Raw genomic sequence first — 25,746 nt, forward strand, 5'->3', positions numbered from 1 at the left:
GAGGTCCAGGAGAATCAACAGGGATGCATTGCCTGTGTCTTTCTCCTGGCAAAGGTTGTCAAACAGGGCGACCAAGGCAGTTTCCGTTCCATAACCCGACCTGAAACCCAATTGAATTGAATCTAGATAATCTGTTTCATCCAGGAGAGTTTGGAGCTGCTCAGCCACACGTTCCAACACCTTGCCCAGAAAAGGGAGGTTTGCTATTGAACGATAGTTGATCACTAGACCTGGATCCAGATTTTTTTTAGGAGTGGGTGAATCACAGCCTCCTTTAATGGGGCAGGGACCACTCCCTCTCTTAACAAGTTGATGACCTCCAGGATCCAGGTGCGAACTCCCCTGGCAGATTTCTTTATTAGCCATGATGGGCAAGGGTCGAGTTCTGTAGTGGTGGCACGAACCAACCCAAGCACCCTGTCCACATCCTCAAGTCGCAACAACTGGAACTCATCCAATAAATTATGACATAAGTCCGGAGCATTGGACACAACCATAGGCTCTGCATCAACAGTGGAGTCCAAATCTTTGCGAATCTGAGCAATTTTCCCCTCAAAGTGTGTACAGTGGGGTCTTGACTTGAGAACTTAATCCGTATTGGAAGGCGGTTCTCAAGTCAAAAAGTTCTCAAGTCAAATCTGCATTTCCCATAGGAATGCATTGAAAACCATTTGATCTGTATCGGCTCTTTTCCGTCCATAGAAACTAATGGGAAGCTGCTATTCCACCTTCGATCACTAGAGGGGGATATTTTGTTTCTTTTTTTTTTAGGTCAAGAAAGGTTCAGGGAAGGCAGGGAAAAGACAGTCCAGGCAGTACAGTACCAGGCAGTCTGAAGACTGTCTCCCGATCCACTCTCTAAACGCTGGGAGGAGTGAGGAAGCAGACAGGCACCCTTTTCACTGGCCAACAGTTAACTAAAAGTTCAAAATTTGCACTTTCCCTGCCTCCCACGTGGCTTTTTTTTTTCAGTTCTTAACTCAAATCTAAGTACTTAAGTCAAGTCAATATTTTCCTATGAGAGCGGTTCTTAAATCAAAATGTTCTTAACTCAAGCCGTTCTTAAGTCAAGACCCCACTGTAACAAATTCGTTACAGCGAGCCACTGAGGAGCCCAGGATCTCCACTGAACCATTAGGTTGAAGAAGGTCCCAGACCACTCGAAATAGCTCTGCTGGACGACAAACCGAGGAAGTGTATACAAGAGGACTGATTTTAGCACACCGTGTAGAGAAAGGGGGGGGGGACAAGCATGAACAATAGGTAATGATTTGGATGCAGGGAAAGAGAAAAACAGAACAGTGACTTATATAATTTTAGAATTACTGGCACAAATGAATGAGTTATCTTACATCATCAGTCTGTTCATTATATTAAAACAGGGAATTGTATGGCTTAGTGCAGGCAAAATAAAACCTGCAAGGTTATATCAAGTGTTAAAATGCTGAAATCATACTGACTGAAATCCCTTTGTCTTAAACATTTATTTTTAGATCTTTACAATAGAACAATCACACTCAACATGTCTTCTTTCAGGGATATTTCTTATTCAGATAGAAAAGTTTTCTCCAGCAGATTCTTCACTAGCTAATTCAAGGATGAAAGATATTTTGCAGAATTATGTCCAAACTTGATTTGATATGCTGAATCATTCTCTAACATGGCAGGTATCTTTGGTATAACTTGGAAAAATAACACAGCAACTTTGCGATTTCATTGCTCAACGGAGCAATCGCTAAGCGAGGCACCACTGTACTTTACTCATCACGTTTGGTTTATGTCCAATAATGTTCTTTCACCACTACTAAAGACATCACTGACATCTTGAACTTCTCCCTCCTGTAGCACCAGGGGTAAGTTATGTATGCAACTAATTTGTGTAAAAATAAATTCCGGCAATTTAATTTAGGTTGTGATCCTACAGCCACTTACTCGGGATCACGGTCCACTGAACTTAATGGGGCTTCCTTTTGAGTATGCACGTATGAGATTGCACTGTGGGTCTCCACCCACCCCATCGCTTGTTAAGTTTAGATGTTGTTGAGAAAGGAAGAAGTTAAATGCAGTCTACTATTTCCTCAGATGGTTGCCTCAAACTGGGATTACAAGCCATAAAATGAAACTGTGTGAATCCTGGAAGTTTATTGCAAGCAGCACCTATGGCAGGAAAGAGAGAAATAAAAAAAAATTAAAAGAATGATGAGAGTCACATTAATCAATCTCTTTGTGCTTTTCACATCTAAGAAGAGGACTACTACTACAGTAATTCTACTACACTTGTGTAATTGTCCTTTTATAGCCTCAATTAACCTGCCATCAACATATCTTTAAAAGTCTTTTTGAAAAAACTTCTGAAGCGGAAAGTGCCTTCAACCAGTACTGCAGACTTCATACCTGTAATTCAAAGTTCTATATACTTTGTTTCAATTTGCATTTTAACATTGGTGAATGTAATGAGGTTTTGCATTGCTTGCCTTTCAAATACAGAACTGTAGGAAACCAAGAGGAAAGAACTGCAATAAACAGCCTAACCAAATAAGGCATATCGATTAGCAAAATGATACTTCTTGGTGATCCAAAGGTTTGCTAATGAGATACCCAGTGTGACTTATCTTTAACTGCTTTGAAGCTGGAGTCTCAAGTCTGATATAGTTTTTGAAAAATAATACACAAACTTAATTTAAACACTTTTACAGGAATCATATTCATACCAATGCTAGAGTGACATATGGGTAGCATAAATAGAATCAAAGCTCCAATACAGAATCTGCAAGAAATATATAAATACATACCATAGCTTCCACTTGTGTTGGCACAAATAATAGCACCAAAAAAGTATGGGACATATTTCTGAATCCTAGAAATAACTTTTTTGCACGCCATTGTTGGATCCATTCCTGTCCGCATATATTCTACAGCTTGATAGCTGATTTAAGGGGGGAAAGTAGACAGGTTAGTAACTGGATCTCATTACATCTAATCAATCACCTGGAAGTTTTAAAAAAGGACTATAAAACCTTTTTTACAATTACTAAATGTTTAAAAGGGGAGGAACTCCTATGAATGTGCAGCTTGCCAAATGTGGTAGTCGTTCTAATCTCCCTTTCTGAGGTAAGTGGCTTAATAACTGAACATGAGGTCATTTTGGGGATGGCAGCTGGTTCCCCTTTTTGGCATAAGTAAAAACATTTCCATCTGTAGATAAAACAGGCCTTTTAGAAACTGTTTTGGTAGAGGTTTCTTTTAAATCTCTTGGGTTGGATTTTACCATCATCTACTCAGCTTGCACTTAATGTAATCTGTTTTACTCATTATCTTTAACAGCAAGTAGACAGATTTACATATTCCTCAACTCTGAAAGCTGTTCTGAGAGAATTTAAGGGTTAAAGAGTATAATGTCAATCTTTTCTCTCTCTCTCTCTCTCTCCATATACAAACTCAGCGTAGTTGCCAGAACTCGAGTGGAGAGATAATTTTTAAAAGTCTATTTGGGTTTGTGACACACAAAACTAGGAGTAAATTTATCACTTTTAAAAGGGTCATGTTACCTTTTGTTTTCATTCCTACAAGAATTACCAGAACTGATTTCTTAATATTTGAATTGCTACAATTTAAAGATTTTTAATCAAAATGTTCTGAATGTGTAAGCCAAGATTACTTAATAAATCATCATCAAGATTTCCCAGACATAAAATATTCAGAAATGGTTTTCTACTCTATTCCTCTGATGCCGTTCTATGACTATGTAGCTTGCCCAAGGATACACAAGCTGGCTGTTCTCCAGGCGTCACAGGAGATGACCCTCGGGGTTTGAAGGCAGACAGTCAAATTGTTAAGCTATTCAGCCACCCTCTATTTTATCTCATGGAACCTCACAAGTAATTCCAGCGTTGAAAATCACACCACATACAGTGTATCTATTCAAAGTTAGTAAAAGAAAAATACCTGGGCAAGAAACGCATCATGACATCTCCATCTCCCGTAGCAGCTGCAGCACCAGCTGTACTATCAGCATAGGCTCCGGCTCCAGCTATTGGTGAGTCTCCTACACGTCTAATTAGGCAAGCAATATAGAACAAATTTAAAAAGTTGGTCAGTGACGGGCAGGTCCCAGTCTTTCTAATGTAACCAGAAACTAAAGACTAATGAAGGAACAGCTGAGTTTACTACCTCAGGAAAAAAGCCACAAGCATTTAGGGAGTTACAAGATTAAATGCCCACCTATACTACAAAGCAAAACAACTATAAACTCCTTTCCATATGGAGAGAAACCTCTTTCATGCAAGTTAATCTAACCCCGTCGTCGTTTAGTCGTGTCCAACTCTTTGTGACCCCATGGACCAGAGCACGCCAGGCCCTCCTATCTTCCACTGCCTCCCGGAGTTCTGTCAATTTCATGTTGGTTGCTTCGATGACAGGGTCCAACCATCTCGTCCTCTGTCGTCCCCTTCTCCTCTTGCCTTCACGCTTTCCCAACATCAGGGTCTTTTCCAGGGAGTCTTCTCTTCTCATGAGATGGCCAAAGTACTGGAGCCTCAGCTTCAGGATCTGTCCTTCCAGTGAGCACTCAGGGTTGATTTCCTTCAGAAAATTGATAGGTTTGTTCTCCTTGCAGTCCAGGGGACTCTCAAGAGCCTCCTTCCACACCACAACTCAAAGGCACCAATTCTTCGGCGGTCTGCTTTCTTTATGGTCCAGCTCTCACTTCCATACATCACGACAGGAAAAACCATAGCTTTGACTATTCGGACTTTTGTTGGCAAGGTGATGTCTCTGCTTTTTAAGATGCTGTCAAGGTTTGTCATCGCTTTCCTCCCAAGAAGAAGGCGTCTTTTAATTTCGGGGCTGCTGTCTCCATCTGCAGTGATCATGGAGCCCAAGAAAGTAAAATCTGTCACTGCCTCCATATCTAACCCCAGAGAGTGGTAATATGAGCCAACCACAAATGTCCTATCACAGGGAGAGGTAGTCTAGGAGTCGTTTTAAACTAGTCATACTGAAGATGTAGCTTCCTTTTTGTTTTCACAGCTGGAGTTCTGACTGTTCCTCTATGAGGAAAGTTCGTTAGTCCTCAGCTGCAATTTTATTAACAATTCTCATGGACTAAAGGCAAAAGATAAAGCTTAAATTGTTGTTGAGGATGGAAGGAATAATGTTGCAGACTAAAGTGGTGATATACAGTACAAAAATAAAAAAAACTATGCAAAACTCACACCTCCACCTAATTTTCCACAATTTCTTTGAAAGTACATAAAAAGTAGCTCTTATATACAGTGCTGGCATCACAGGCAAAAAATAAAATGATTTGTTGTTGTTGTTGTTTTGACTTACGCATTGCCCTATAGTGCTAGGACACTTTGTGGCTTACATATAATTAGGCAAGGAACACTTTTCCTCCCCAGCAAGCTGGGTACTCATTTTATCAACCTCAGAAGCTGAAAGCTGAGTCACCCTTGGGCTGGCTACCTGAACCTTTCAGGATTGAAACTCAGGTCACAAACAGAGGCTTGACTGCAGGAGTGCAGTTTAACTACTGTGCTGCGGGGCTGTCTGTTTTGCCAAGATTTGCTCCGCCACAATACAAACCCTTGGATTTTGTGGTTTGCACCATTTGTAGAAGTCCCTGCGGCAATGCTTCCAGCCTGGCCAATCACAATCATGCCTACAAATTAAAAAGAGTGAAACTTACAGTTGTGTTCAAAATTATTCAACCCCCACTGAAATTGAATGTTTTGGCCATTTTGACATTGATTTTGATCATTCAGTCATCTTGCTTACATTTACATGAAAGAGGCACTTGTAGGTCAGAGAAATATAACCTTAAGTTTATAATGAAATAACCACAAATGTCTTTTCTGTGCTCACATCATTATTAGTTTTTATTCAACCCCCAAGTGACATTCAATCTTAGTACTTAGTACAACATCCTTTTACAGTTATAACAGCTTTTAAACGTGAAGCATAGCTTGACACAAGTGTCTTGCAGCGATCTACGGGTATCTTCGCCCATTCTTCATGGGCAAAAGCCTCCAGTTCAGTCAAATTCTTAGGCTTGCGCACTGCAACTGCTTTCTTTAAGTCCCACCAGAGGTTCTCAATCGGATTTAAGTCTGGTGACTGCGATGGCCACTCCAAAATGTTCCAGCCTTTCCTCTGCAACCATGCTCTAGTGGACTTGGAGGTATGCTTGGGATCATTGTCCTGTTGAAAGGTCCAACGTCTCCCAAGCCTCAGGTGTGTGACGGACTGCATCACATTTTCATCCAATATCTCCTGGTACTGAAGAGAATTCATGGTACCTTGTACACGCTGAAGCTTCCCTGTACCTGCAGAAGCAAAACAGCCCCAAAGCATTATTGACCCTCCGCCATGCTTCACAGTAGGCAAGGTGTTCTTTTCGTCATATGCCTTGTTCTTCCTCCTCCAAACATAGCATTGATCCATGGGCCCAATTTTGTTTCATCAGTCCACAGAACACTATCCCACAACTTTTGTGGTTTGCCCACATGACTTTTGGCATACTGCAGTCGACTCTTCTTATTCTTGGGAGACAGCAAGGGGGTGCGCCTGGGGGTTCTGGCATGGAGACCTTCATTACGCAGTGTGCGCCTTATTGTCTGAGCTGAAACTTCTATACCCACATCTGACAAATCTTTTTTCAGTTCCTCAGCAGTCACATGGGGACTTTTCACCACTCTACGCTTTAGGTAGCGCACAGCAGTCGAAGTCAGCATCTTCTTTCTTCCACGACCAGGTAGCATTTCAACAGTGCCCTTTGCCTTGAATTTGTGAATGATGCTTCCTATGGTGTCTCTTGGTATGTTTAACTTCTTTGCAATCTTCTTATAGCCATTGCCCTTCCTGTGAAGACAAATCACCTCTTCTCTTGTCTTCCTGGACCATTCTCTTGACTTCACCATGTTTGTAACCACACCAGTAAATGTCTAGAAGGAGCTGAGTATCACAGTCCTTTTAAAGCTGCCTAATTGGTGCTTATTATGCTTGATTGGTGCTCGGTGACATCCACAGGTGTTTTCAATACCTGATCGAAAACACCTGAATGAACCTCTCTTCTTCAGAGTGGTAGTCTTTAAGGGGTTGAATAATTGTGGCAATGAAGAAACCACAAAAGAAACATTTACTACTGTATTACATAAACAATTGATGTTATTTTAGTTGCATTTGGTTCTTTGAAACGTCCTTGTAGGATTTCATTCTGAATACAATTCCAAATGTACACTATAGTCCCTAAACCCCTTTACAGCATTGGGGGTTGAATAATTTTGAACACAACTGTAAAAGCACTGTAAGATATTTCTGTTAACAGAGATAACATGAAGATTACTATCGTTCAAAACACAAGCATCTGTCTCCCAGAAGAATGCTATGCAGCAACTGCATTTGTCACATCATATTGATATGCTGATGGAAAGCTCTTTACTTGGGTTTATGGCTCCCCAAATGCCATTCTAACAAAAGCTGTCACAAACTGTCGCCACACTGGCAGGGTGGCGGCGGTTAAAATGTGGCTGGAGAGGGAAAGAGATCAACATGCTGGAGACAGCTTCAGTTGAGAACTGCCTTTCTGCCCCAGGCCTCTGAGAAAGGCAGATAATCTTTCAATTTTTGGAACGGTTCCATTATGGGAACAGTCTATCATAAGAAAGAAAGGTCATAACTCATCCAATGAGTGGAGATAGATAACCAGAAAGACCACTAGTGCTTTACCACTTAAGACTATAAATATGACACTGAATTCAGATTGTTGGCAAAGTTCTATTTTCATGACTCTCCTGCTGGAAAAAGTCCCCCCCCTTATTCTTTCTTTAGCATCCCCTGGCCATTTCCCACCCAAGCTGGACCAAAAGGTAGGACGTCCTTCAGATGTGGTGCAAGGGGGAAAGGAAACTAGTGAAGGCTACTCTTTCTTTGAGCTACAGCCACTCCTGAAATGGCAACTATCAGAAGTCTTTTTGTGGAGGGGCAATTGGACCACAAACCTTAAACCACAAACACTACAAAAATGACATTAAAAGTTTATTTTAAAGTCATGCAAAAATACAGATTTTAACACTCTCATTGTACCAAGGCACATCTGGATTATTCGTGCAAATGGCTACCAGGTGGCGGGGAGTTCTGTGAACATTGCACCAAACTGACAACAGTGATAAGCAAGTGTAGAATGTCTGTATTTATGTAGCTGCCAAGTGGACAGTTCACATATATCAATCAAAATGTCTCACTGTTATACTCTGGATTTACTAATTCACCTGCGAACCAATATAGTTTGTGAAAACTGCTGCAGCAGATTAAATCACTAGCTCAGGCAAACTGCCAGAAAGCATATGTTCATAAAGACACACCTTAAGAAGTTTCACCATTTGACTTTTAAAAAATGTTAATTGTTCAATGATGACGAGTTTAATCACCACACTCGAAGTTTCTCCTTAAGTGTCTGGCAATAAGACTCATGCTCCCAAGTCACTTAGGAGCTTCTGTAAATTTCATATGCCGATGGTAAAAACTGACTTCAAACATATAGACATGATTTTCACCCCCCACCCTACATCATTCTAAAACTTTGTCAAATGTGAAGTTGAAACTTAGCTATTTGGAGAGATTTGCCTGGTAGATGTAGTTTTGGAACATCTGTTTAGAAAAATAAATTCATTGAAATGAATGAGCTAATCCTAAAATGATTTGTTCATCTACAAGGGGGTACTCTTGATGTAATTTTAGCAAACAAGCAAGAGAAAAAAAGTTGCTACTTGAAATCTAAATGGTGCTTTACAATTCAGAATTCGTACTATGTTCAAATCCAACCTTTTCCTTATTAGCCTATTTGTATGTGTGCACGTGTGAATATATCTGGAGGTTGAAAAGAGAAAAAAAAATCACAGTCCTGATTCTAAAACTCATTAAAATAGCATATGACAAATGTGTACCGTTTCCCCGAAAATAAGACCTAACCTGAAAATAAGCCCTAGTATGATTTTTCAGGATGCCCTACCCCCAAAATAAGCCCTAGTTAAGTGAAACCCTGCCCTCCACTATTGTGCAGCATTGTGCAACAATCAGAAGATAAAATGACTGTATTTGAATAAATGTAGATTGATGTACATGGAAAAAATAAAACATCCCCTGAAAATAAGCCCTACTGCGTTTTTTGGAGCAAAAATTAATATAAGACCCTGTCTTATTTTCAGGGAAACACGGTACATTGGATAACAAGCTGAACTTGGAAAAGTCACTTTCTGGATTACAGCTCCCAGAATCCCTCAGCTAGCATGGTCAGTGGCCAAGCTGGCCAGGGAATTCTGGGATCTGTAGTCTCGAAAAGAACCTTTTCAAAGCTCTGGTTCCAAGCAGTTTGGGTTCACATGGCATGGAATCGCTAGAGTTTCTGTCCATTAGGAAAAACATCTATTTCATACATTTGTATTTTACCTTATTTAAAATTGATGCTCTAGTTGTGAGGTATGGTCATAAGTATAATAGCAGACAAGAAGGCATACCAATAGTATCATGATTGTGAACTTCGATTCTTCTCTCCGAGATGTTCTGTTCTTCCTTCATGAAAACTGCACTTTGTTTGTATGGCCCACAAGATTTTGAAGCATCTGGAATAACATTCTGTAATCAAAGTTCCATTCACATTAAAATCACTGAGAAAAACAAAAAGCATTTCAAAGAAATCTGTTTTTCCCCTAACACAGTTAAAAAAAAATAGAACTAAATTACCATAATAAAAGAATAACGTTAAGTGCCTTGTAAATGCTGAGAATGAAAAGGCAAATTGCTATAGTTCATATAGTTTAAACAAAGAACAGACAAATGCATGTATCAGTCCAGAGTAACCCAATAGTAAACTACTTCAATTAGAAACAGTCCTTCAGAGCTCACATTTCTCTGTTCCAAATGTATCCTTAGTTGGACAGCCTGCACTCCCACAAAGTACAGTGGTGCCTCGCTTAACGATGTTAATTGGTTCAAAAAAAACACATCGCTATGGGAAAACATTGCTAAGCGAAACACCATTTCCCATAGGAATGCATTGAAAACCGGATAATCCGTTCCAATGGGAATGGATTACCGTCCTTAAGCGAAAATCGCCATAGGAAACATCGCTAAGCGAAACAATGTTTCCCCCACTGGAATGCATTGAAGCCTATTCAATGCATTTCAATGGTTTTGCAATGTCTGTTTTCGCTATTTTTAAAGTATCTTAAAATTTTCAAAAATTGTTTTAAATGCTTGGAATCATTAGTGCACCTTGTAAAACCTTTGTAAACTTAATTTGGCTTTGTTCTGACTCTTCGTTAATTTTTGGTGAATTTCCCCCCCCCATTGGAATGCATTGACTAGGTTTGACAGCTGTCAAACCGACAGTTCAATGCAGGTCGTTTTATACTCAGAAGGCAGCTCTTCACCACTGCCTTTTGAGAAGGCAAGAAGCTTAGCAAAAAGGAAGGGAGGAATGCCTCCCCTTCCTTTTTGCTAAAGCCCCATGCCTTCGCAAAAGGCAGTGGTGAAGAGCTGCCTTCTGTGTACAAAACGACCCTCATTTTTTTCTCAAATTAGTTAAGGAAAAAAAAGTGTCATTTTTATACACGGAAAAATACGGTAATACTTTTTACCACATACAGTGGCAATGCAGATCAGCTCTTCATAAGACTGCCTACCTACAGACTTTATACCAAGGTGGATAAAAATAATGATTTTTAAAATCAAATTGATTTAAATCATTTAATTTTTTTTAAAAAAACAATTGTTTGATTTAAAATGTCAAAAAATCAAATTTTTAAAAAATTTGAATCATAATTTGAAGACTTAAATCAAATCCATCCTACTTTATACACAATGCTATTACTTCTGAAGAACTGTATTCTCATAATCCACTTTACCATATTTTCAATTTACACAACCATCAAACAGTCAATGCACATTATGGTACCTCATTTTAGTTTCTTTCTCTGGTGGCTTAACCAAAGCATCTTAGAAGGAAATTCATTTTAATAACAAACTTGCAAGACTCATCTGCTTACTTTCCTTCTCTAAATCTGGATTCTTTTTCAGACACACTTCCCTAGAGAACACTACACAGTCTCTGCAGGGAAAATATGTGGATGCAGTTGTGACGTTACATTTTGCACAAATGGGCAAGGAAAATATTGTACACGGATCACCATCTGCTTCTGATCCGAGAATGAAGGAACAGCAGTGGATCTTTTTGTTCTGTAGTTTATGAATACATGTCAGACTGGATTTAAAAAACAAAAACAAAGGATATATCAAGTAGTTTATGGCCAGCAATCTGGAGCCTCTTTTCAAAAGATGCCAATCCCTGTAGAGAGCTTCAGAAGGCACATAGTAAGCTACCCAGCTCTGTGGTCATTGCAAAGTATCTCTCAATTTCCACCAAGGCACTGGAACAGCTTGTACAGACTCTTCCAATTTTCATGAGGACCACAGCGACCAGCTAATTGGAGTCACAGCTTTTTATTGGTACCGTACTCAGAAATATTCCCAATTGCTTCTATGCATTTCACTACTAAAACGAAAGAGCAGTTTCATTTTTTGCCCATGCTCAGCCAGTCTGACTTGTGGCAAGGATACCATGCATCCCACTTCCCCACATCAGCTACACGATTTAGAACAGCCAGTCAGAGCAGAGTTACAGCAGGTGATACCGTTATTGGAAGTGAAATGGCTTCTGCTGGCCTAGCGCTGTTCCCTTCTCTTTCCCTTAATGAGTAGGGGGAGATCAGCAGGATGTAGCAGCACAAGAGCAGCAAACACCATTGATGTTCCAGAACAATTTGCTACTGCTGTGTTCACTCCTGTCAGCAATCCTAATTAACGAGAACTGACAGACGAAAGGGATGCACTTTCATCTTGCAAAAGTCTACAGCATCCTTTACTAATAGTAACTAATTTTTTCAGCTCTTGGCTTTACATCACATGGAAACTAGTCATGGTAATTGTCCATTACTTTCAAGATTGGAAGTAGAATCCTTCCAAATACAAGTTCCTGAATATGAGCTACTGAAGAGGGCTACTGCACCCAACCCCACTCATGGAACATACCACAAACATCCGGTTGGCTACTGTGGTAAATGAGTTCCTGGACTCATATTTGGTATGATCTAGCAGAGCTTCTACTATCATACTGACTGAAATCCTGTTGTGCAGTTCTGTGGATGCAACATGAATGAAACCACCAGCAGATTACTGCTGATTAAGGCTTCCTCTGATGATTTTAGGGTGTGTGAAAGAGGACCAGAAGAGAGTGTTCCTCTTCCTCCTCCAGAAAGGGAGATTGTGTCTATAGAATCAAAGGATAACTTAACAGAGGTGAACACAGAGACAAGAGAGAAGAAAGGGTTAAAACAGAACTATGTTTGATAGAGGAGGGGAAGGGAAAAGGGGAGGAACTACAACTCCCAGTTTGGGAGGAGGATATAAGAAGAGAGGGGGGAGCAACAGTTTAGAATCCCGGGGGAGTTCTTAAGAGGAGATATGCGAAAGGAGCATGAGCGTATGAGTGTTAAAAGTAGGGGGGTTGTTGCCGGACCCCGAACAGAACAAAGAGGGAGTAACTGTCACTGAGACTTCTGAATGGACCGTGGTGGTCTTACTGTGGGGTCGTGGATGCTGGAAGAAGGTGGTACGCCCAGATCCCACCTACAACCGACCACCACCAGAAAGGGATTGGGCTCGACATCCCTGTTGCGGCACGGTGTTCGCTGTGAGGAGTGCCCCTCTGAGAAAGATAATGGCCAGAGAGCGTTTTGGACTGGCACCCCGTTATTAAAGGACAATGTGCGTACAAACATGTCTGTTGAGATAAGTGGAGATTTGCCTGAGTTAAGGTTACATGGATCCCACTGAAGTTATTGTTGATTATCCCAAAGTTGTTTCTAATAAATCTGTTAATGAGTGGAAGGAGTCTGCAAGTCATTTTCCCCTCGCAAAATCTGTAACTGTCAAAAAGGTTTGAAGAACCCCAATCACAGGGTGCAAACACATTATACACAATGTGATAGAGCCATATGTATCCCTAAATTGCCAAAGGAAGCCTTTGATCGGCAGCAATATGCTAGCATCTCCATTCCTGTTGTAAAAAGATGAACAACAGGATTTCAGTCACTGATGGAATACAAAATCTTTGCAGCTTTTCAATATGTTATGAAAGCCATCCAATGATCAGCATTAAAACTGAATCTATCTTTTGTGATATGAAGCAGAATGCTATTGGTCTATATCATTTATGTATTTATTTATTTATTTATTTAACTTATATGCCGCCCACACTACCCAAAGGTCTCTGCACAATATCCTCCCACTGAGTTGCATTAGAGATATTACCCAACTTATGAATGTGTAGTTTTGTTCCCCTTCCTCATCCCATCTCCGTGATCATCTTCTACTGAAAAGTGGTATAGTATTATGTAGTCTTTCTCATACTGGCATCATTCAGATGGGCCACTAGCTTTGCTATCAGGCTGGCAGGCATGGAATATTCTCACTTACATCTTGAGGGCATCAGATTTGGAAAGACTGGACTATAATCCAGTGTAGGAACTGGTTTTGCAAACCAGACTGCAGACAATCATCTTGTCTCCAAGTATTTCAAAAATATAATAATGTTTCTAAGTTTATAAAAAACAGCAATTAAAATTGGATTCTACCTTCCAGAAGTTTGGCTGACAACTCTGATTAAGCCACTTTAAATATATTGAAAGAGACTTTTGTGTAGTCAAATCTTCACTTGGGAAACCCATGCTTTCTGCAAAAAAGGAAGCTTCAGGGAAGAAAAGTAAGGAAAAATGTTTGCATAAGTATGTTTGCCATTTAGTCTACTTGCACAATCATGACATCTTTTTAATATATCTTCTATATGAAACCCCAATATAGAACTTTTATATCATTCTCATATTGTAATACAATAACTCTTTCCAAAATCGCCATCAGATTTCAGAAGAGTGTTCATAAAGACTTGCTTCACTGTTTATGATGTGATCACTGAAGCAAAAGCCAAATAGGCAGTTTTTGTTGTTTGGCACAAGAACAAAAAGGTCACTGGTTTGCATTTCTAATGGCTAAAAGCAACTACTGTAAGAGAAAATTCATCAATTTGCAACAAGGAGGCCATTAATTTTTAAAAAGTGATAAGGAGCAAATTGCTATAATATGAAAAGACTGAAAAGTAGGAAACTTCAAAAACAAGTAAAATATTTTACATATTAGCAATTAATCCATAGGTTTTCTGTTGATCTGTTTATCAATATCTGTACATTTCCATTTTGTTATTCTTTATGTTGTTGGGGATGTTTAAGAGAGGAAACTTAATAGCAACATTATGAATTAGAGAGTTTGATTTTGGAAGTAATCTTTTTAAAATTGTTATCTGTAATAGACACTAATGCATTTACAGCTCAAATTCTAAACATAAAATAGTTTAAAAGTAGTTGTTAGTGCAGAATTAAATACAAGGCTACAATCCTATGTGCAGCTAATTTGGAGTAAAGTCCGCTGTGAGACTTCTTTCCACATTAATATGCTCTAGAGATCAATTTAAAAATAGCTAATCAAACTGATCTAGAGTACAGTAGACTGAGCTCAGCTAAAATACTGTGACTTTGGTCATAATGGAAGCAATTGTCACTCCCACTGGTCTTAAGGCCCCAATGTCTTTCACCATTTCAAAGTGTACTTAATATGTCTTAACAGCAGAATGGGAAAAAGTTACCTGATTCTCCAACCAGTAAAGTATGCCTAGTATGTTCTATCACTTTCCGTGCCACACCAATGGCATTTTTTATACGTCTGAGATCTGCTACTGCCCCAACCTTCATGGTGTTACTGGACGAAAAACAAAGCTAAATCAGTTAAACAAAGTAATGATGAATAATATTTGGAGTAGTATTATTTGTAGCAAAACGTATACAAAATATGGGCAAATATGAAATTTATAGAGAAATTTAGAAAACAACTGAAGCCCCATATAAATAGCCCCAATCTGAGTGATAGGCACAGTCTGTAAGCATCTGTTCTTAACTTAAGATCTTTTGGGGCGATTTAGCACGGGGTGATCTTGTAGCCCTGCAAACAGGCCTACAAACAAACCCTAGAACATACTGTTTATTTCCATTACAAAGCAACTGGGAATTGACTTTAAGTCTTAGAAATTGAACCTAAGAAAAACATTTTTTTTCTCACAGACGTTTAATAAGTAGAATGTTCTACTGATTTCTCCCCAATGTTTGACTACTGCAGCACTTTTACTAGTTTTAGTGTACAGAAGCTTTCTGAGACTTGGTCACGCTGGGCAAGAACAATGAGAGCTGTGGTCCATCACATCTGAAGGGCACTGAAAGGAAAGCTTGGTCTCTCTGCTGCATTTCCCCAATTAAAACATTTATCTTCCTACATAAGAGGGGAAGGACGAAGGCATCCTTCCACAAATATTTCCCAGCCAGAAAGCAGTATCACTTTCAAAATATTCTAAAACGGATTCTCTCCCTTTTTGGGAAAGATTTCTTACCCGTCCATAATCATGGCATCCAACGTTGTTTCCCCATGTTCATCCGGACTTCCTCCATACCCCACGCTTCCATCACATTGCTCAACCTCACACTGACCACAACCTTTCTCTACTGCATCCAGTTCAGAGCCTCCTGAGTGTAAGGTATTCCAAGCTACAATCAAGAAAAAGTACGGCACATTTGACAGAATGAAATGCAGTTCTTACAGAGGCATACACGCTCTACATGTCCTAAAATATACCCAATGCAAGCAAATACATGGAAGTAGCCATGTTTTAAGTCTGTCCCAGCATGTGGGGGTGGTGGTGCGAGACAAAACTGATTAACAGCTTCCTTTCTGTGTGAGGAGGTCTCATGGCTCAGAATCCACTTCCTCGGGCACAGGAGTGTAAATGCACATTCCTATAAATTTATGCAAACCGCGATGACCAGGTCACAAAGAGAGGCCGAGTCAACCTCAGCCCAGGACCAGTTCACGCCAATATAAGCTTCTGGACTGTTGTTTGAAATGGGGAGAAAAAAATTATTTAGAGCGAGCAACTTCTACACATGCTTTGAGCCCCCCCCCCCAAAATAAACCCTGAAGGAAGCCAACCAGCACCTGTTTCTGTAGCTTTCGGGAATGCCCAGGTATTGAGGACCAGAGGCAAGGAAGAAGCCCCGCCGCTTGAGAAGCCACGAGTGGCCTGCAGCAGCAAATACAAGAGAAGCGATCTCCTTGGGAGGAGGTTACGCTGCCCCATCAGTGCTGTTGCTGCCGCTGAGGCCGTCCCCCCCTCACGGAACGCGCAGCTTCCAACCCAACCAAGGCTGGGGGGACGAGACGGACTTCTTCCCCGTGGGTTCGCGTCTTGTGACTACCGAAGCGCATGCGCTGAGTAGTGAAAGGGTGCGTGCGGGGGTGGGTGGGTCGGTGGGGGTGGTTTGGGTGGGGGGGCGACGCCTTTTTCCTGGAGGACGCCTTTTTCGTTCCTCTCTGGTGGCGCGCCCGCCTGCCTGTTTACCTTTCCATTTGGACTTTCCTCCTTGAGAGGAGCTCGCGGGAGGGGCAGCGGCTGAAGAGGAGGAGGTCTTCGGAGGGGGGGGGCGGCCTGCTAGGCGCTTGAAGGGCAGGAGGTTTCAAAGATTGGCTGCTGGCCGGGTTTTGTTTTTACCCGGGCGACGGAGGCGGTTGCTGCAGTTGGTGGAGTCCGGAGGGCTGCTGAGGGCCTGATCCAGGACCTGGCTTTGGTTTTGGGGAAGCAGATTCGTCGCCTGGTCAAGGACTTGGTTTTGGTTTTGGGGAAGCAGATTCGTCGCCTGATCCAGGACCTGGCTTTGGTTTTGGGGAAGCAGATTCGTCGCCTGATCCATGACCTGGCTTTGGTTTTGAGGAAGCAGATTCGTGGCCTTCTGCCTGGAAAAAATGGCTGCCCCTGAGCTCCTGATAGTAGGGAGGCGAGAGATGTCTTTAGAGCAGAGGTCACCAACATTTTTTCCAACCGTGGACTGGCTGGGGGGCAGGGACACCCCTGCACTCACAGGTGGGCATGTCACGCTTGTGGAGGGGTGCGTCCAGCTTGTGCACATGCGCGCGTGACCCCCCCCTCACGCTCGTGCATGACACGCCCACCTCTTGGGCGATCCTTAATTTGAAGGGCGCACCCCGGAAGAGCCGCACTGCTCACCCCCCACATGGAGGGATCGGAGGCACCGGCTGACTCGGTCAGGCTTCATCCCCCCCCCCCCGCCAGCAGGGCAGCGGTTCTTGGGAGGAAGTGAGGTGGTTGTCACACACACACCTGTTCTGGCTCCAGCCTGTGCCTACCTTGGACCCCCGAGATGCAGCCCTCATGGTTGCAAGAGCAGGAGCGGCCCCACCTTGACCAGAGGGGTGTGTGTGCATTTTTGGGTAGCTGGCGTGAAGGAAGCGGCGGCTCTTTCCAACACCACCCGCCCGGCTAACAGCAGCAGATGCTGCTCCCGCCTCATGGCCCCCCCCCAGGGTGCTGGCCAGATCCAAAGTCGCTCTGCTTCCTTCACACCAGTGCCTGAATGGGCCCCCCAGGTCAAGGCAGGGCCACTCCTGCTCCAGCAACTGCAAGGGCTGTGTCTCAGGGCCGGGGGGGGGGGGCAGGACGAGGAAGACCAGGACCCGCAGTCACAAGCAGCCAGAGGCAGAGGCAGCCCGTGGCGCGTCTTCCCCAAAAATGTCCAGAGAGCCTTCAGTCGGAGGAAGCCCATGCCAGGACCAGGGGTGGTGGTGGTAGAGGCAGACTCGCAAGGGAGAGCAGGCGGGCTGTCGGGGCTGCACAGAGCCCTCCTCGCCTTGCCCCATCGCCCTACGCTCCCAGCCGGTGGCAACGGGGAGGTCACACTATTGGCCAACCTGCCCGCCATTGCCCAGGGCTACTGCTGTCGCTGGTGCGGCAGTGGCTGCTGGCCTTCTCTTCCTCCCCCCTCCCCCTCCAATGGGAAGGCATTTTTCTTTGCTGCAGAGGGATTGAAAAGTGGCCACCAAAGTGCAGGGATTGAAAAGTGGCCCCAAAAGCAGGGAGGGGGTGGGGGCCGAGGGCTGGGAGACCCCAAACAAGCCCCGATTTTAAAAGAGACCTCAGCTTTCTTCCGTGGCGTGATTGCAGGTTGAGTGCCTTTAAATCTGCTCCCTGCCTGCCAGCTCCCTGAGCTGGACGCTCAGCTCCCCCCTTCTCTACATGTGAGTTGCTGAACCAGAGGAGGAATGCAGAAAGCAGAAGAAAGCTGCTGTCTCTATAAAACCGGGCTTGTTGGGGCCTCCCAGCCCTCGGCCCCCACCCTCCACCCCGCTTTGGTGGCTGCTTTTCAATCTCTGCGTGAGTAAAAGGGCTTCCTCTGCAGCGAAGACGGTCAGCTAAACCAGCTCCTGGAATCAGGCAGGCTTTGCAAAACAAGCAGACAGCCTGAAAACTGCAGAAAAATTCCTTTCCTGGAGATGAAACAGAAACTTCCCCCCCCCCACACACACTTCCCCCCCCCTTCTGCTCTGTGTATTTTTCTCGTCCTGATCAATAAATGCTAGTCAGACGAGTTAACCAGCAGGAACCTCAGATATAGATGTGCGGGGAAAGTAGTCAACAGAAGGCAGCAAATGAAAATTAGCAAATGCAAAAGTGTCCAGTGCCACCAAGACAACACAGACTGACACTTAATTAGCCCCCCCCCAACAATCCCAGCAACTCTGGAGGGGATGGGGTATACTCCCGGCAGCTCGGAATTAAACCACCACCCCCCAAATCCCCCCTCCAGGACGAATAATTTTAGTGCATCATAAACTACAGAAACTTTGAAGGAGTTTTCTTCCTTCAAAGTTTCTGTAGTTTATTCCACTACAACTCTGGAGGGGATAGGGAATGATTAGTGCTGGTTAACTAAACCAACTTGATGAATTCTGTTTGGTTGGTGTAGATTGGGAACGTAGGTCAATTCTAGTACAGTACTGCATTATTTATTTAATATACTTTTTCATAGGCGCAGGATCCATGGTGTCTAACTGTTACAGAGTTTTGAATTTATGGTAAAATTACCCTTTTACTACATGGAAGGACAGAGTTGCATAATAAAATAACTAAAAACTTCCCCAGAATGCATCCCTTTCTCGTTAATTGGCACTTAAAATCTCAACTCACTCTTGAGACATTTTTATTTATTTATTTATTTATTTGTTTTTTATCCCGCCCTTCTAGACAAGAGTCTACTCAGGGCGGCTCACAATATATTGTGCACAAACAACTTAAAACAACAATTAAAATCTACAATAATACTATAATCAAGATGAGAGAAGATAAACAGCAAAACCAAGAAAAGTAAAAGTCAAGTATTGGCAGGAGAGAAGGCTTGCCTAAAGAGCCGAGTTTTTAATTGGCTTCTGAAAACACCCAGCGAGGGTGCCAGAGATCTCTGGCGGCAAGTTGTTCCAAAGTCAAGGGGCCACCGCCGAGAAGGCACGGTTTCTTATTCTTCCCTTTTGTAGAAGAAAGAATAAAAATGTTTTTGCAGTTGTTTGAAATTGCAGACTCCATACTGTTTTCTTTAGTGCACACATACTAGCAAGCAACTGAACAGATGAACAACAACAAATAACTACATCAGCCAAGGAAAGGAAAGGGATAGAACACTCAGCAGTGAGGCTGGTCTTTGAATTTCAAAAGCTGGGAGGAATGCTTGGTTAGTGCTTGATAGGCAGACAGCCATCTCAGTCACTCAAACTATGGACAGCATAGGTAAAGGTTCCCCTTGACAATTTGTCGACATGTCTGACTCTAGGGGGCGGTGCTTATCCCCGTCTCCAAGCCGTAGAGCCAGCGTTTGTCCAAAGACAGTTTCTGTGGCCACGTGGCCAATGCGACTAGACACGGAATGCTGTTACTTTCCCACTGTGGTGGTACCTATTTATCTACTCACATTTTTACATGCTTTTTAACTGCTAGGTTGGCAGGAACTGGGACAAGCAAAGGGAGCTCACTCCGTCACGTGGATATGATCTTACAACGGCTGGACCTCTGACCTTTCTGGACAGAGGCTTCCGCGGTTTAACCCGCAGTGCCACCACGTCCCTATGGATAGTGTGCAAAGCTGTAAATAAAATTCCAACACAGTGTCATTAAATACACAGTTAAATTATGAATGTTAAAATGCACTTAGATTAGTTATAGTATTAAAACACAATGATGATGAAAACGCTTTTTAAACATTCAGTTAAAATATGAATAAGAACAACAGCACATTCCTATCCTTAGCAGGTGGCCAGTTGTTAAAGGCTTAAATAAAATTAAAAAGTCTGATTTTTTTAAAAAATCATTTGTCAGTGAAAGGACAACATGGAAGGGGCCTGTTCTCTTGTCAGGGGGTTCCAAAGCCTTGGAGTGGTAAAAAATAAAGCTCTCATGTCCTTACCAAATAATCCTTTGAGGGTGATTACTTGTTTATTTAAAATATGTTTATTTTGTTTTTCTCCTTAAAAAGGACACAAGGTGGCTTACATCATTAAAAAGGCAAGAGAGATAAGCCTTGCGTATCTCAAAGCCCACACAGACTTGTTTAGGAAAGAATTCCCTTTGAGATAGCCTGCACAGTGATTCCATTGATTTGGAATTTATGTAGAATTACTTAGGTTTTGTATGCAGGAAGGTTAGGATGCCTGTACTGTGGTTGGGCATGGGTGAAAGCGAGGGTGAAAGAGGAGAGCGCAAAAAAAAAAAAAAAAAAAAAAAAAAAAAAAGGCCTGAAGCTCAACATCAAAAAAAGAGAGGTTACTTACCTGAAACTATGGTTCTCCGAGTGGATCTCTGTGAATTCACACATTTGGGTTAGACAGCGCCTGCGCTGGAACTTCGGAACCTTCTTCTTTTTTTTAATTTTTAAATTTTATTTTCAAAACTATTGGGTAATGGGGAAGGAATACAAAAGGCAAAGGGCAGTGGGGGGGATGGAAAAAGGGTTTTGAGAATAAGAAAACATCAAATGCATAATCATTCAATCTTTCATATCAAGTATATAAACATCTAATCTATTCATGTTCCAATAAAGGTTCATCTTTCTTCTTCTTTTTCTTCTTCTTCTTTTGACTATTTTGTCTATGTATTAACCTCTTTAGCTTTCAACTTATACGTGTAATGCAGCTTGAACTTCGGAACCTTCTCAAGCTTTTTATCTGAAAAGATACATAGCTTAGAATGCCCCTTGTGCGCATGCTACACCCCCTTCCAGCTCAGTTCCACATATCCGCCATTGCTCGAGCTAGAGCTCGCCATTACATAAGCAGTGACGGATAGTGGGAAAGGTTGGGTGGGTATGTGTGAATTCAGAGATCCACTCGGAGAACCACGGTTACAGGTAAGTAACCTCTCTTTCTCCGTCGTGGTCTCTGTGAATCACACATTTGGGTGACTAGCAAGCTAACTTACCGGAAGGAGGGCAGTCACTGCAGGACAGATGTCAAGACAGCCCTTCCAAAACTCGTCTCTCTCTTTGCCCGGAGGTCCAATCTGTAATGGGACACAAGGGTGGACACTCTGGACAATGTTGCAACCTTGCAAATGTCTGGAATGTCCACGCCTCTCAGCAAGGCCGTAGATGTTGCCATGGACCTTGTAGAATGTCCCTTAAGACCTTCAGGCACATCTCTACAGTGGTGCCCCGCACAGCGAGGTTAATCCGTTCCGGATTAACCTTCGCTGTGGGAAACATCGCACTACGGAACACAAAAAGGCATTGGAACGCATTAAACAGCGTTTAATGCGTTCCAATGCCATAGAATACTCACCGTAGTACGATGTTTCCCAGGGGCCGGCAGCCATTTTCGCGCCCTCCCCTCGCACACCGAGGGCGCCAAAATGGCTGCCATCCGCTGTCCGGCAGGTCCAAAATGGCCGCCGGAACAGCCGAAAGGGGCCGGGGCACAGCGTTTTCGTGCCCTTGGTAAGCAAGGGGAGCACGCGAAAACGCTGCCGGAAGCCCCGAAATGGTTGCGCGCAGCCATTTCGGGGCTTCCGCAGCGTTTTCGCGCGCTCCCCTTGCTTACCAAGGGCGCGAAAACGCTGCGTCCCGGCCCCTTTCGGCTGTTCCAGCGGCCATTTTGGACCCGCCGGACAGCTGATCGGCGGGTCGCAAAGCGAAGGTCGGTAAGCGAGCAGCTTACCGCCCTTCACTCTGTGAATCACAGCCTATATGGGCATCATTTTGCGATCGCATCTGCGATCGCAAAAATGGCCTCATAGAGCGAATTCATCGCTCTACGAAGCGCCCGTTGTGCGAGGCACCACTGTATTTAGAAGTTGGTATGCAAGAGTGATAGTGGAGACGAGCCAACGTGATAAGGTAGACGAAGAGGCTGGACAACCCTTGTGTGGGCCAAAGAAACACAGGAAGAGCCTTTCAGACTTCCTAAAATCCTTAGTCCTAGAAACAGTATGCTAAAGCCCTTCGAACATCCAGGCAATGAAGCATCTTTTCGACCTCGGAGGAAGGATCCGGAAACAAGGTAGGTAATGAAATAGGTTGGTTTAGGTGAAAATCAGTGACAACTTTTGGCAAAAAGGAAACATCTGGAAACATCATAACCTTGCCTTTGTAGAACTGCAGGTAAGGAGCATCAGACCTTAAAGCTGCTAACTCACTTGCTCTTCTAGCAGACGTAACCGCAACCAGAAACAGAGTCTTCAGAGAAAAGAATTTAACATCACATGAAGCCATAGGCTCGAAAGGATGCTTCATGAGGGACTGTAGAACCAGGGTGAGAGACCATTGAGGCATTGGTGGTTTTGTAGGAGGACAAATATTCACCAGTCCTTTGAGAATGGCCTTCAATGTGGGATGTGAAAAGAGCTGTGAAGAGTCAGAATCCCAGGGCTCAAATGAAACTATTGCAGAAATGTACACTTTAATAGTAGACAAGGTGAGACCAAGATCAAAAAGGTATCTAATATACAGAAGCAAAGTTTGTAAAGAAACTGGAGAAGTTTGGAAATTCTGTTCAGTAGCAAAACGAAGAAAATTATTCCACTTGTATTTATATAGTGAAATAGTGGACGGTTTCCTAGACCTGTCTAATATCTCTTTTATTTCAGGCAGATTCTCCACGCAGCTCAATGCAGGGAGTCGACATCCGGATGAAGAATCTGCCCTGCATCCTGAGTCAACAGATGCGGCATCGTTTGAAGCTTGATGACATCAGTGGAGAGCTCCTCCAACGTCGGGAACCACGGCTGGCGTGGCCAAAATGGAGCTATCAGTATTGCTGACACTCTCTCCTGTCTGATCCGGATGAGAGACCTCTGAATGAGAGGAATCGGAGGAAAAAGGTAAATCAAGTGGCTGTGCCAAGGAGTCATGAAGGCGTCTCCTAGACAGCCTAGGCCTATGCCTGCTCGAAACGCATACTTCTTGCACTTCTTGTTCTGGTACAAAGCGAGCATGTCTATGCACAACATCTGGAACACCTCCATGTCCAACTCCCACTCGTGGGTTTGACCCATCCGACAACTGAGATCGTCTGCTAGAATATTTTCCGATGTCGAAATACGAATTGCTACTGGGTAGATGTGGTGGTGGCAGCACCACTCCCACAGGTGCACTGCAAGGTAAAGGAGAGATAACAACTTTGTTCCGCCCTGCTTGTTGATATAGAAGAGGGTCGTTGTGTTGTCTGTTACCACCTGCACAGCCCTGACCCCGGATCATTGGTAAAAACGCTCTGAATGCTTTGATGACAGCTAGCATCTCTAACAAGTTGATGTGAAGACCCTTCTGGTGAGACGGCCACAGGGCGTGAATGGTGTGTCCGTTGCAATGCGCCCCCCAGCCTGTGGGGCTTGCGTCCGTTGTCACCTGTGTTGTAAGTTGTAGGGGTCGAAATGGACGACCCATTAACAGATGAGGGAGGAACCTCCACCAGTCCAATTGTTCTGCCAGTTCTGGGGTGACTAAGATCTTTTTCCTGGGATCCTCCACGAGAGGATCGAAATGATGGAGAAGCCAAGCTTGTAGTGAGCGCAGCTTCAACCTTGTGTGTGGTAGGCATGCTGTGGTTGAGGCCATCAGGCCTAACAGATGTTGCAGCACATGATGCGCTGACACTAGTGAATGAGGACAAAAGTGTTTGAGAGCCTCTTGAAGCTTATCTATGCATTCTTGGGGAAGGTACAGCCTGGCTCTGTTGGAATCCAGAGTTGCTCCTATGTAATTTATCACACGGGAGGGTGTCAACGTGGATTTGCCAAAGTTTATAGTCAGGCCCAAGCTCTGTAGAGTGTGAAGAGTGGAGTCGGCGTCCTGTACCGCTCTCTTTCTGGATGGTGACACCACTAGCCAATCATCGATGTAGGGAAATACCTTTACACCCTGTAGACGTAGAAAGGCCGCCACTGGTGCCATGCACTTTGTAAAAATGTGTGGAGCCGTCGCTAAGCCGAATGGTAAGGCCGCATACTGGTAGGCTCTGTTGTTGATCAGAAAGTGTAGGTACTTCCTGTGGTGATGATGATGATGTATAGTAACATGAAAATAAGCGTCCTTAAGGTCTATAACAACGAACCAATCCCTTTTTCTTAACAGGTGAACGATGGACTCTAGAATCACCATCCGGAAACGCCGAGGTTGCAGGTACGTGTTGAGGCTTCTGAGGTCCAAAATGGGCCTGAGGCCTCCGTCCTTTTTTGGCACCGCAAAATACCGGGAGTAGAACCCTCTGTGGATGTCCCAAAGAGGCATTGGCTGTATTGCATTTTTTTGGAGTAGAGTTTGAACCTCCTCCTCCAGGGTAGGATTGGATGTTGTGACTTTTAGAAACCCTAGAGGAAGAAGCTCCACTAACTCCAGGCGGTAGCCGAACTTGATGATGTTTAAGACCCATTTGTCCTTTGTTAACTTTTGCCAATTGTGATGGAATGGAGCCAGATGCGTGAGGTGGGTCTGTGACAGCGGGGTATAAAAGTCAAAGATATTGCTTAGACTTTTTGGTCGAGGGCCTGTAAGACTGACGTTTGTTTGATGCTTGTTTGTAGGTTGGAGCAGAAGAAGCCAGCTGAGAAGATCTGCCCTGAGATGTCCTATAAGGCTTATATCCTTGGGAAGACTGTTGTTGGTACTGGTGTTGATATTGCTGCTGGGGAAATTGTTTCTGCCATTGTTGTTTGTGGACACAAGGCTGCTGGTGAATGGTGTACGACCTGGTAGCCTTTTTACTCTCATGTAAGGACTTAAGAGATTCATCAGTCTTTTCATTAAAGAGACCTTTTGTATCAAAAGACTGGTCCTCAATCTGTTTCTTTACATCTTCAATAATTCCAGAGGCCCTAAGCCAAGCATGGCGACGTAAGGCTATAGCAGAGTTAAGAGTCTTAGCCGCAACAACCGTAGCATGCCTAGCTAACCGTTGATGCTTAGAAAGGGTCATGGCCTCAGCATGGGCATTTAAACACTCTTGTCTGATGTCCTCAGGGGCTACTTGAAGAGCTGGCAGTATTTTGTTCCAGAGATATTTTTTGTAAGCTCCCATCGCTGCCTGATAATTGCAGATCTTCAGGAGGAAGGACTGAAAGCTGTAAATTTTTCTCCCCAGCATGTCCATTTTTAGGCCTTCTTTATTAGTAGGGGTAACATGAGGTCTCCCTGAAGCCTTGGAAGCCATTGGCATGCACAATCACAGAATTTGGGGCAGGATGCTTAGATAAGAAGGCAACCT

At 43.3% G+C, this 25,746-nt stretch overlaps 1 protein-coding gene and 1 long non-coding RNA gene across 3 annotated transcripts; one reads left to right on the forward strand and one right to left on the reverse strand.

Moving 5' to 3' along the window:
- Window positions 1-1,707: 1,707 nt before the first annotated feature.
- On the reverse strand, window positions 1,708-16,916 carry AGA (aspartylglucosaminidase). 2 transcript variants are annotated; one of them, XM_078391957.1, is made up of 9 exons: window positions 16,703-16,916; window positions 15,548-15,701; window positions 14,753-14,865; window positions 13,692-13,804; window positions 9,516-9,633; window positions 5,587-5,662; window positions 3,946-4,053; window positions 2,793-2,926; window positions 1,708-2,157 (listed from the first exon to the last, which is right to left on the reverse strand). In XM_078391957.1, exons 1-9 carry the CDS (start codon window positions 16,899-16,901, stop codon window positions 2,057-2,059), a joined length of 1,116 nt encoding a protein of 371 aa, XP_078248083.1. In that variant the 5' UTR covers window positions 16,902-16,916; the 3' UTR covers window positions 1,708-2,056. The 2 variants fall into 2 exon arrangements, with proteins under 2 accessions (XP_078248083.1, XP_072852756.2); XM_072996655.2 differs by lacking the exon at window positions 16,703-16,916 and adding an exon at window positions 16,150-16,395.
- A 5,221-nt stretch (window positions 16,917-22,137) lies between these two features.
- On the forward strand, window positions 22,138-25,309 carry LOC144589190 (uncharacterized). Its single transcript, XR_013545145.1, has 3 exons — window positions 22,138-23,365; window positions 24,618-24,665; window positions 25,067-25,309. It is a non-coding gene; the product is annotated as an uncharacterized LOC144589190 (long non-coding RNA).
- The last annotated feature ends 437 nt before the right edge of the window (window positions 25,310-25,746 follow it).

The sequence above is a fragment of the Pogona vitticeps genome, chromosome 4 (genome assembly GCF_051106095.1).
Source record: "Pogona vitticeps strain Pit_001003342236 chromosome 4, PviZW2.1, whole genome shotgun sequence".
NCBI classification, from domain to species: Eukaryota; Metazoa; Chordata; class Lepidosauria; order Squamata; family Agamidae; genus Pogona; species Pogona vitticeps.

Excerpts from the sequence above, each read along its gene's own strand:
- AGA (XM_078391957.1), bottom strand. The coding sequence starts at position 16,901 with ATGGATCAGGCGACGAATCTGCTTCCCCAAAACCAAAGCCAGGTCCTG. Across the intron at positions 9,634-13,691 it reads GTCAGCCAAACTTCTGGAAG|AATGTTATTCCAGATGCTTC; the intron begins GTAGAATCCAAT and ends CTTTGATTACAG. Across the intron at positions 4,054-5,586 it reads GCAAACCACAAAATCCAAGG|ACGTGTAGGAGACTCACCAA; the intron begins GTTTGTATTGTG and ends TTGCCTAATTAG.